Source organism: Branchiostoma belcheri, unplaced genomic scaffold, assembly GCF_001625305.1.
Source record: "Branchiostoma belcheri isolate BF01 breed outbred unplaced genomic scaffold, Haploidv18h27 scaffold22, whole genome shotgun sequence".
In the NCBI taxonomy this organism is placed as follows: Eukaryota; Metazoa; Chordata; class Leptocardii; order Amphioxiformes; family Branchiostomatidae; genus Branchiostoma; species Branchiostoma belcheri.
Genome location: NW_017803713.1, coordinates 1,325,494 through 1,337,897, shown reverse-complemented (window position 1 = coordinate 1,337,897; position 12,404 = coordinate 1,325,494). Strand labels below are relative to the sequence as shown.

Below are 12,404 nucleotides of genomic sequence, written 5' to 3'. Positions count from 1 at the left end.
ACATTTTGAGATCTGGTTCCCAGGTACTAAAACCAAATGACCTGAAATTTGGTATGGGGATACCTTGGACATATGTCTACAAAAAATCATTCAAGCTATTGACATACACCACTTTAAAATTGGGAAAAATAAGGCTTTTTTGCTATTTTCGGACCAAAAATGTACATTTTTGGCTCCTGTGCCCTAATATTAAATCCGAATGACCTGAAATTTGGTATGGGAATACCTTGGACACATGTCCAAAGAATGTCATTCACGGTTTTGACATACACCACTTTAAAGTTATGTAAAATAGGGCTTTTTGGCTATTTCCGGCATTGGAAGGTTCCATTTCTGCATGGGGGTGTAGACTATTGGCAGCCATCGTAGGATGGATCCATTTTCGGTATGGGGGATAGGGTGAAGCCATCTGCTGCATTTGCTCTCAAGCAAATGTCGGCCTTTCTAGTTATTATTATTTTTTTAATCTATATGTCAGCTCTCACTCAGCATTAGCAGCAGGACTGCCTTTAGTTAGACAGAACACTGTCAAAGTTTTGCGCTGAGGAAAGAATTAACTTCATGTTTGAATCTTTGTCCCTAATCTTAGCGATTTGCCCTTTATATGCAGACTTTGAAGTGAATATTAGTTTTAAAATTTGGAATTATTGTAGTTTCGTCACACGTAGCCTTACATTGTATCTTCTGAGTTCACTGTATATTGCACAGTGACGGTTAGCTATTAGTCTAATTTCTGATTGTGAGTTAACACTAGATGAGGTAGGAAATTTTGGGGCATTAGCTAGTAAAATTTGCAATATTATCTGCCCAGTGAACTATTTCATCAAATGCTTTTGTACAATCATGTATTTTTTCTTCACTCCTTGCAGGTCAAATTCCTTCTCCTCCTACGCACCACAGTCTTCTGCAAGAACAGGTGAGATAGATATTTGGATCAAGGCAAATATTTTGTAATACTAAGATCTGAAAAATAAAGTCACATTCTAGTAAGTAAACACATTAAGAGAGCACAGAAAAAAGCATTCTCATACTAGAAATATTGTCCTGTAATTACTTTTTTTGTGAAAGGCACTGTTTTGCAATATTACAGGAAGCTCCACAGGTGCAAAGATCAAACCCCTGTACAAGAAGCAGCCCAAAGTCATCACAGTCACAGCCTTTAAGAACGGAGGCAGGGATGTCTTCACCAGGGTTACTGCACCTACTATCAAGGAGGTAAGAGTCTATTTTCCTCATCGTTTCCCTACAATGTTCTAAATTCTTGTAATGTTGAATGTATCTGATAGTTTTGAATTTTGTAATAATCATATGGTATACCATATTGATTTCAAAATTTATTGGCTGATATCATTCTGCTTATTCATAAGAACACTAGGCTTGAAGCTACTGAAAGAAATGTAAACTCAGCCCACCATCGTACAGTCAATGTCTATTAAAAGGCAGTAAAGTTTTTCATCTTTACCCTAAGGAAAAATAAAGGAAAGTGATCTTGATCCAGTTTTAACTCATCGTGGAGCTAATCTCTTATTGGTCATAACAGAAAAGATAGACACTATGTGTACAGTATCTACAGTTTTATTGTACCAGCCTGAGGGAAATTCCCCTAGCTGTTTTCTACAATCACAATGAACAGACTGGATCACAGGTTAAGGTCCCGTCCTAAGGGCTGCGACCCTTTCCAGTAGCGTGCATGTTGAGTGAGCAACAACAGTCAGGATTTGAACTCCCAACCTCTTGGTTCCAAGGCAGGGTTGCTAACCACTGGACTATGCAACACTATGTACTAGATAAAAAGTGTCATGATTGTAAGACATAGTGTTTTATCTTAAAGTTCTTGTAAATTGTTCTCCAATGGCCAGTTGTTTTTGTTATTAACCTATAGTAACACGTAAGTCTTACTAATTTTAATCTGTAAACCCTGCAGCTTCTGGAGATGTGTACCATCAAATTGGGCCTGCTGTCTGCCGCCCGGCGCGTGTTTCTGACAGACGGTCGGGAGGCGTTCTCCCCCAAGGACATCCCTCGTGAGGCAGAGGTGTACATCTCACAGGGGGAGCCGTACAGGGACCCATACAAACCTGTCAAGAGTAAGGACGGCAAATTTTCTTCTCAAAAATAGACTGCACCACATTAAAAAATTTAAAATACAAAATAAAATTATAATATACATATTGTAAATGTATGTAACTTTGTATCAATTATGTAATGACATGTTATTTTTCTTCTAATAGTTGCTAAAAATAATTTATTTACAGCCCCCAAATATGTCATTACCAGCTGTATCACTTATATGTAGTTCTAATGTTGGTTGCTAATTTTAAGGAAGTACAATGTACCTTCAAGATAACATAAAAAGGCCTTACCAAAGATTTGGGCATGTGGATTAAATGAAACTCTAGTCCTCTATACCATATAGCTTTTTAATTTTTTTTCTATATAAAGTGGGCCTCTGGCAGCTGTCCTTGGTGCTGAAGCAGAACTTCCAAATTTTGTATCTTTCAGTTTTGTCCTGGACATGCTAGGGTTTTTCTTTAATTTTTTTTTTCTTTTGTGGCAGATTTGGTGGCTTTGGTCCCTTTAGCAGCATTTTGTGTGTCTATTTTGTAGGTGTATTTTGCCAAGACGAGTCAAGATAAAAAAAGCTATTGAGATCTGACAAGTATAATAGTCATGCCTTGAGTGTTATCAACCAAGGATTGAGGTGTTCAACTCATTTTTTCCTAGAACTATCACAGAGTGGAACTCACTGTCACCAACTACAGTAGGGGCATTGTCATTAGATAGCTTTAAACAATGTCTAGAGTTATATGCTCATGGGTTAGGTGTAACAAGTCCTTCAGTGTATTGTAGCCAACCTGCAAAGCCGGTGTGTTACACTGAAGGGCGGTTATACCAGCTGTACCTATACAGATACAGATAATCAAAATGTTGTGAATATTTCCCCAGCCCAAGAGCAGCTGAAACGCGGTGCCATGTGGACCATGAACGGGATTCTCCTCCCACAGGACGTCAAGAGGGGCAAGACCAAGTCTTCTCTCTCCAAGAGACTCAAGTATGTTCTTGTCAAGTTTCTTCAAAACCAAGAACATTCATTGTTATTACTCCATAATTGCACATTACTCCATAATTGCACATTAACGACACTTGGATACCGGTATTGTATGTTGTATATCAGAAGCCCAAACAAAGAGATAAAGACAAAGAAAAATAATCCAAAGTTGTTGTTTTTTAATCTGACTACTAGAACTCTTGTGGAGAAGAGAAGACATCGGATCCTGATCTTCCTCAATGGTCAGGGGGTCAAAGGTCAGGAGGTGGTGGCCTCTTTAGATGCACTTCAACAGGTAAACTCCTCTAGTTACATTTAAATACATGAAGTGTTTGTACATGTACAAGCCTTGGAGGTAGGCTTGTAGACAGCACATTCAACAGCCATGTGTACATCAGCCTAATGCATACACTACCAAAAATGCCATTCTTGTCTAGTCTATGTAGTATTGCATGTACATTGTATCTCCAAGAAAGGATAAAGTTATACTTGAAATCATGCAATTTTTGTTCAGTTCCCTTTTACACCAGTCCTTAATGTATATTGCAGGTAAAAAACAGATTAATTTTGTAATATTAAAAGATACAACATGTCACCACTGATTATCATGGTACTTGAAATTTAACTGACCAGATGCAGAAGAAACTGTGTAATAATACTATATAACAAATTTGTTTAATAGAAATAATACCAATTTGTTATGTAAATCATCCCTCCCCAGTTCCTAGATGCCTGTACAGGCTGTATGAGTCTGAGCTCTCCTGCCCGGGTTCTGTATGACTGGAGCGGGAAGGAGATCGTAGATCTGAACGAAGGTAAACTTTGCCTCCCTGCATTGCATTCAATGCCTAAAATTACATACATGTACATAATAATACAGTAACTATTATCTGCTTTTCGTGAATTTCTATATTTCAAAATTACACAGTGACTTTTTCATTAAATGTGGAAGGTGATAATTTTCTAACTTTAATTGTCTATTCTTTTCTCCCTCCCCCCTCAGCTGACCCCCTAGACAAGGTACTGCAGACGGCCACCACACCTGTCCTGGGACCACTGTGGGTCTCCAAGGGGGAGGGCTTCAGTCCTGCAGGGGTCGAAGGTCAGTATGGCAAACTTGATCAGAAATAATCATTATACCAGACAGTACAACTACATGTAGATACTGTTTTTTTGTGCTTTAGAGTTTGTTTCAGTAGTGCAATAGATTGTTCTACAAATGTATTGTCTTGGAATAGCACCAAAAAAAAAAATTATAAAATCTCATTTTTATCTGTTCTTTTGGAATTTGAGATTGTCTCTGGCCCCTTTTTCTTGTTTTTGATGTACATAAATTTCATTGTACATGTAGAATATACAATGAAGTGAGAAGTTTATTGCAAATCCATGCCCGAAGGCTAATTGCAAGTTACAAACATAGAAGAATTTGATACAAAGTATAAAATAACTTCAAAATGTACATTGAAATCTAATTGTCTAAAACCATTGCTATGTCTAAAGCTATGTCCAAAGGGTTTGACTTCTCTTTTGTAAACCATGTTTATCTGTAAGTTTTGGGAAATTTGGATAAATTGTAGAAGTTTGAATAGTCAACTCATTTTGAGTGTTGTTATGTAACGAACAGTATTTTGAGATAAAATATATTTCGTCTTCCACAGCCTTGATGAAGTATTAAGTGCTTTCTCATTCTGTGAAAAGATTATAATATCAGTTGCTTCGTAAAACTTTCTGAAACAACACACAGTTTTAATTTGTTTCCTGTTGCAGTTTACATCCAGGACGTGCTGCAGAACCTGCGACCGAAGCTGCGGGCGGCTAAAGACTACAGGTCACAGCTGCAGCTGGCTGAGTCAGGCCGGACAGGGGAGGTGGACAGGGTGGAGCTACTGTCTATGGACAAGACAGAGATCAAAAACGCTCTGAATGAGGTACATCATATATAGTTATTGATACAAATAAACATGTGGAAAGTTTAAATTTGTAAACAGATTGGAACCTGAGAGTTAGTCAGATGCCCTTAAAGTATTCAAGTTAAAGAATCATGATACAAATAACTTTTAATTGATAAATGATGATTAACTTTTATAAAAAAAAATAAAATGCATCAAGTACTGTAAGTCTCTTTAGATTCGCGGGGCCTAAAGTTCGCGGTTTCGGGAAAATGGACAATCCGCGGTATTTTTAGATTCGCGATTTCTCCTTGGCTATTTTTCAAAGAAAAATTTGTAAAAGTGTATATTTAAAATAATAAAAGTTCGTGTTCCGGCATTTATATCCTAAAACGCGGCGCAAAAATTTGTTTCGTGCACCGCGCGAGACTGCCGGCGGTCATAGCTGACGATCGATCTGACGCACGTGTAAACAATTTTCTTTGTTCGGAAATAAGCACTAAAACGCTATTTTCCACGACTACACATCGATACTCTAGTGAAGAAATGCATAATCGAAAGAATCTTTCGGGAAAATATATATTACTAAGAATATTTATGCCGTCTTCGGCGAGATTTTGAACCCGGAAGTATGCAAAGGTCGCCTACGGTTTTGTAGCGGCCCACGGTAGCGTTTCTATCCAACAAAACAAGAAAAAAAAAACGCCCGCAAAGCAGGGCGCAAAAGAGAACGAACTAACACTTCCCAGGTACCAGCAGTTATATTTTTCATCAAAATATTTGTAGATATGCCCGATGTGCCCGCAATTTTCAAGCGTCCGGGCGCGCATGGCCGGCGCTCAGCACACAGATTTTTGTCCGGCGGTGCACGTTTGACACGGCCAGTGCCGCAGTATCACGATTCGGTGTCTCATAATATTATAATTTTTTGACATCAGTATAACTTTAAAAAATTTTGGTACTCAGCATACGTACATTTGCTAAGAATGGAGTTGATTTGCAGTGATTTGTGTTTGTTGCGTGTGTTTGTGTTTCACTTACCGTCGTGAATGCATGTAGGGAGGGGGGGCGCACTTATGCAAAACATATTCGCGGGGAAATAGATTCGCAGTACAGAGGTCCCCGCGAATTCCGCGAATCTAAATATACCGCGGAAATTTGTAGACTTACAGTAGTCAGGGAGAAACTTAAACCCCTCTTAAACCATTTCAAACTTGCCTTAAATGTACATGAGGCCTTGTGACTGTATATTTCTGTTTCATATTTTTCACATCAACTTGTAGTTTTGCAAGTCCCTTAATTCAGATGTTTCAGATTACAAAATCATGATTTGGTAATCTGTTACTCCACTCGTTCCAGTAGTGGAGTAACACACAAGTCCAGTAGTACTGTGAAAAAATTGATAACATTATCCATGATTGTCTAAAGAACGTCCTAACATTGATGAGAAAACAATGCATACTGATCTAGTGTTGCCAATGTGCCAATATTTGCTCTCCCTTCCACTTGTACTTTTTGTGACTGTAGAATTTTAATAGCAAAATGCAAAACTGCACATTTTTGGTACTAAGAAGTAACATTACATGACATGTATATTTCTCAATAAAAATTCTCTCCCAGACTGATGAGTTGATCAGTGACCTGAGTGGAACCATCACCAAGTACAAGGATCAGCTGAAGGTTCTTGAGCCCAGGGTACTTGAGGAGCGAGACACCGGGCATGAGTACAAGATGAAACACATCAAGAGTCTGGAGGCTACAGACAGACTGGTGGGGAAACAGGGACTTAGACTCAAGGTGGGCTAGTCTTACTGGTGTATTTTCTGCATAAAGAACTGTTTAGACACACCATTGTTTATTGTTTTGTTTATTGTTTGTTTTGCACTCACAAAATAAAATGGAATATAATAATTGAAGTTGAGTAGACATGCATGGGGGGGGGCGGAAATCTGGTGGTTTTTCTTTGGCCCTTCCCAATACTATAAGACTTAGTCTTAGATTAAAAGTTACCATTGATACAAAATTTAAACGAAGAAAACAAAAATAACAGGAAGTAAACAGAAACAATTTTATACAAATCACCTATCTGAACAAATAAAGAAATATCAAACTAAGTAATCTAGGTATTACGAACATCAGTACAAAATGTAAATTATATGAGCATGGTTTATACTATCTACATGTACTTTCAAGCCTGATTTTGGTACAATTTCTATTTACTGAACACAATTCCATTGGCTTAGAAAAGGAGAAGCAGCCTTTGTAAAAGGCTGAGGTGTTCAGAAGCATTCAGAATGATTCCAGACGCCTCTGAATTGGCTCTTTGGGTCTTACCTTACCTTTGGGTCTGATTGGTATGAATTTGGATTATGGTGGATGCTCGTGAATGCCCCTGAATGTCCAAGATCATCCCAGTTTGGCAACTTGGAATGGCCGCACAAATGCCGATCAGAACGGCCGTTTGGATTGACTTTCAGCCCTTGGACAAAGTGATTGAATTTTGGGGCAATTCTTTTAGCAGTTTCCTTCTGATGTCTAGCAAGTATCATCAAATCTTTGAAGTCAAATATTTAATCTTGTGTGAAGTGTTCTATAACTGTCAAGTTTATCATGAAAGTTCATCTGTGTTGGTTGCATTAAGGAGGCTATATACATGTATATCAGAGCACTTCAGCCTTCACTTAATAGAGATGGTGGACGATATAAACTCCCTGGCACTTTTGATCAATTGCTTACGTCACGTATCAGTAAAGTCTCGTGTGAATAAGGTCACGTGTTTGTAAACCGTAACTCTCGCGAGATCACGTTTTGAAGTGATTGGTCATTAATTATCCTGATGAAGGCGACAGTGGTCGCTGAAAATTTGATCCCTGTAAATAGTGTGTTGGAATAAAACTGTCAAGTTTATTTTCTTAAAAGTCTACTGCATCTTCCATGTTTCCCCTCAGGTGTTTGAGAATGGGAGAGATGAGGGGGAGACACTGATCTACTTTAACATGAGGGATGCTGAGAGGGCAGCTAAGGGGGACAGCAAGAGGCTGATGGAACAGGTATGTTTACCTTAAAATTTTCAGAATAAAGATAAAAACAACGAAGGCCAATAACCTGGACCAGATGGCTGTCACCGTGGTAACTGGTGCTTTAGTAGATGCACTGTGGTGTTGGTTACGTTATGTAGCAAGTGGCGGGACAAAGCTGGAGGGTTTGGTCACCATATACATAAAATGTGTTTTTATAAAAATAAACAGAGTTGTAATTTATCAGGCTAGGTCATCCCCATGTAGTAAATATTGTGATTATGTAACAGACTGTAGTGCTAGTACTAGATTGATATATTTGTGTATTCAAGTTAACCTTTGTACCTAACCCAGTGTGTATGTTTGTACAATAAAGGTCTTCATTCTTCATTCTTCATTATCTTTTTAGTTCATTGGTAGGCAGCAAGGAGAAGGTGACAGCACATTGGAAAAGATCTGGTAACCACAAAAAATTTTTAGGAAAAAAAATCCAGTGGACGTTCTTGATTCTTTCTTGTTTCTTCCAGCTTCTTGCCACCTGTACTGCCTGTCAGAGACTAGCCAACCCCGTGTCCAATCCCGGGCCGGCGCTCAGTAGTGTCGCTAAGAAGCTGTACGACCGTGACGGTCATGAGATCACCAACATCTACAGTCTCCAGACGGAACAGGAGGTCTGGCTGTCATTTGGGGAGGACTTTAAAGCACCCAGTGGTGAGGAAGCCTTTGTTCTCAAACACAACTTTTCTTTTACAAAGTGCATTATTAGATATTAAATAATTATAGTTTTCTATGACCAGATTGTGGCCAGTTGATAGAATGATGCAGCAGCTTTAATTCTGATCTACAAGAAAGTCACTGAACTGTTTGAGAATCCAGCCTATTGTAAGGTAACTTCTGTGTCTGGAGCAGGGAACATTGAAAATTACATGTTGTTGAGGCAGACAAATTTTACCTGCACCATCCAGAATTTAGGAAGTATGGATCATACAAAAAACTGTTCAGAATTTACCATTGTGGCAATAATAATTTATTCTTATAAATGTCATAGTTTGTAACAGCCATTGCAGCAAATAAAAATCCAATTATTATTACTTTAATTTACAAACAATTTAGGTACAGATAGATGTCAGAAATTCCTGCACAGATCAAATTTTACTTACACTAACCTGAACATGCAGGTGGTATTTCCAGCCCTGTATTAGCACGTTAACATGTTCAAATATGTTAATTACATGGTTATAATATATTTCCATAACTTTTTGTAAAGTAAGACATGAAATCCTATTAGTAACCACACATTTCTGGAAACATTGATGATTGTTGTAATTTATGATATTTTCCTATGTTTTCCACAGTGTCTGTGTTACAAGTGTGTTTTGACAAGGCCCAGGGAGTGGCATTACCAGACGGCAGGACGGTCGCCTACAGAGAACCTGTGGGTGGGGAGGACGCTGTGGAGGGGATAGACAGGTACGGACAGGTTTAAACAGAGCACAGCCAGTACCTGCAGGTACAGGGAAGTAAGAGTCGATTGATGGAAAAACATGTTTTTCCATCAATCAACTCTTACTTCCCATTTTGAGTCAAATTACTCGGCTGGTGCATTTTTAGAGTCATTTTTAGTCAAATGACTCAGCTAGTGCCTGTTTTGAGTCGTTTTGAGTCCACTGACTCGGCTAGTGTGAGTTTTGAGTCAAATGACTCGGCTAGTGCCCATTTTAAGTCCACTGACTCGGCTAGGATGAGTTTTGAAACAAATGCTAATTCGAGTCAAATGACTCGGCTAATGCCCATTTTAAGTCCAATGATTTGGTCAGTACCCGTTGTTTTGAGTCAAATTACTCTGCATATGCAAATAAGAAAGACAAAATAAACCATTTTTATAGCCAACTTGAGTTCATTTTTTAAAAACCTTTTGACTGTGCTGAGCTTCAAACAAAAACCAATTATATTGGTAATAGGTTTTTAAAGTACTAAGTCTTATTTCATTATACTTTTTAACACAGACACAGTCACTGGGAGGCTACTGTTGGCTTCCCCCTGGAGTATGACTACACAGAGCTGCGTGATGAGAGGGACATCGAGGATGAAGAGGAGAGAATCAGGAACAAGGCAGCTACAGACAGGGTGGTCATGCATGTCAAGTCAGCCGGGCTGGACACACGGGGCAGCTTCCTGCAGAACAAGGTCAGCATATTATCCAGGTGTACTTATACTGCTGTAGAACTGCAATATGAGACCCAAAGTGGAACTGAAGTTTGAGACCTACATGTACATGTAGCTACTGTATTGTGTAGTGACTGGTAGCCAGTTATTATGCTGTAAAAAATGTAGTCTTAGCCTTTTATGGACCAAAAAATACTACTAAACAATAACTGTACTTTCAAAATGTACACCCCAGGTTTTTTTTTAGCTTTAATGAGACTTAAACAAGTTTTTTTCGTTGTTTCAAATTTATCAGTTCAACTCATAATACAGAAGGCATATCATACACAGGCAAAGATGAAGATGAAGATGAAGATTCACATAGTGCATTACTACTGGTATTTATTTACAACGATTAAAACAAAAAGGAGGGACATAGCAGTCTATACATGCACATAGACTTTGTAAGCGTAATGTTAAATGATGATGATGATGATGATTGGTTTATTAAAGAAGCACAATCTGACATAGCAGTCAACAGACTGAATTAGGCCAGAGTTTACAGTAGTTTTAAAATCAGTTGAATTCATAAAATCACAGCTTAAAATATAACACATTATAAATATTTACAGTTCGTTCCACCATTGTCATACATGAATACATAAAATCTGTTACAATATTTAAAAAAACACGTCTACAGTTCATTCAGTAACTTTGTCATTGCAGGGATTGCACTTGTTATGTATCGTTTGGTCCCAGTTGGCTGTTGGTAGCGTGTCTCTTTGTCTGGTGCTGTACATGTATATCACTTTGTAGTTGTCCAAAATAACTGTATTGTCGGTGCCACTTGATAATGTTTAATACTTTCTTCCAAATTGTAGAGAGGTAAGAATAATTGATTGAATAATTATATATTACAGGAGGACACTAACACAGTGCTGTACCCTGAGCTCAGTGTTCAGTCCAAGAAAAAGAAAGGGTGGCCACCTGGGTGTCAGACCTGGGTTATCAACCAGGCAAGTGTGAAGTTGTCTTCTATACCTGCTAAGTTTCCTCACAAGTAAATTTAAAGAAATAACTTAGAAGTTAGAAAACATTTTTCTCTTAAAGATCATCCTGTCACAGTTATATGAACAGAGAACAGTAAAAAACTTAAGATTGTAAGGAAGGACGCATTGATAGGAAGGATTCCTTATTATAATTACATGTATTATGATTATTTCTATGTGTTAGACTAAGTGTGATCTATGCCTCCTTACTTCTAAATATTACAAGTAAAAATTGACTGGCGCAATTGCACCAGTGAATGTACAATCGTCATGATCTATGCTGGAAAAAGTATTTTGAGCCCAGCTTTATCAAAAACAACAATTCAAAGTTACCCTTTATCAATTATTTATCTAGCATCACAGTAAATTAAGCACGTACTTGTAAAGGTGTACTAGCTTTATAGTCAGAGTAGTCCTATTCAACATTCTGCCAGACATAATACAAATAGACACATACCAGCTAGTATTATCTGCCATACATTGTACATGTTACAATGATCGTAACACTTGTGCAATAAAATTCACAAGACGGATAAAAATTTCAGGTGGCTAGAACACTGCTGCATGTATCATGTATACTGTAGCCCAACATTCATGATGACTTGACTATATGTCATACTGAAAGTTGTTTTCCCTCTGCCCTGCCCCCCCCCCCCACTCCAGAGTGGACTGATCTACAGCCGTGCCATGCCCCAGTTGGCTCTAACCGTCAACGACAACCATCGTGTGGAGACGGAGGTCAGCGAAGGGCTCACCGTGGGGGGATTCGGGGTCACCATGCAAAAGAGGTTAGTATACATAATATGCATTCCATTCTATACATTATTTTACCTTAAAGTTTAATCTACACACTTGTATGTATTTTTTTCTGTTCAAAAAAGTTAAATAAACATGTAAGCCATACACATAACATTACCACAGTGACATGACATACAGAAAACAAGCACTCATTCTTTGGAGGCACTGTACTTCTGTGAAATTTTTAATAGCGTTTTCAATTTGCATAATATATACTTAACACTTTGTATGATGTTTTTTCAAACTTTGCAGGATGGTTGGGAATCCTGCACAACAGTGGAGCTTCAGTCCAGATGGTTATATCTTCTCTGTGGTCAGTACATGTATCAACTTTGTCTTGTTTTTATCATAGATTCACCATAAATGTAGTTGGCAGATAGCTAAATTAGCAAAGGGCTCAAGGGTTCTGTTGTGGTGTGTGTGTCCTTTTTCATATCTAGTGGGTTTGCCAAATGTA

The 12,404-nt window shown here is 38.1% G+C and overlaps 1 protein-coding gene across 1 annotated transcript in view; it reads left to right on the top strand.

Moving 5' to 3' along the window:
- Positions 1 to 12,404, top strand: part of LOC109470271 — a 66,309-nt gene that overhangs the window by 15,375 nt on the left and 38,530 nt on the right. The window contains exons 4-19 of the mRNA XM_019769152.1: positions 870 to 916; positions 1,091 to 1,215; positions 1,925 to 2,087; positions 2,947 to 3,052; positions 3,245 to 3,344; positions 3,771 to 3,864; positions 4,053 to 4,151; positions 4,817 to 4,977; positions 6,559 to 6,735; positions 7,887 to 7,988; positions 8,483 to 8,666; positions 9,311 to 9,425; positions 9,962 to 10,142; positions 11,021 to 11,116; positions 11,813 to 11,937; positions 12,200 to 12,260. Of these exons, the coding sequence (XP_019624711.1) occupies positions 870 to 916; positions 1,091 to 1,215; positions 1,925 to 2,087; positions 2,947 to 3,052; positions 3,245 to 3,344; positions 3,771 to 3,864; positions 4,053 to 4,151; positions 4,817 to 4,977; positions 6,559 to 6,735; positions 7,887 to 7,988; positions 8,483 to 8,666; positions 9,311 to 9,425; positions 9,962 to 10,142; positions 11,021 to 11,116; positions 11,813 to 11,937; positions 12,200 to 12,260 (1,936 nt within the window). The remainder of the gene's footprint in view (positions 1 to 869; positions 917 to 1,090; positions 1,216 to 1,924; positions 2,088 to 2,946; positions 3,053 to 3,244; positions 3,345 to 3,770; positions 3,865 to 4,052; positions 4,152 to 4,816; positions 4,978 to 6,558; positions 6,736 to 7,886; positions 7,989 to 8,482; positions 8,667 to 9,310; positions 9,426 to 9,961; positions 10,143 to 11,020; positions 11,117 to 11,812; positions 11,938 to 12,199; positions 12,261 to 12,404) is intronic.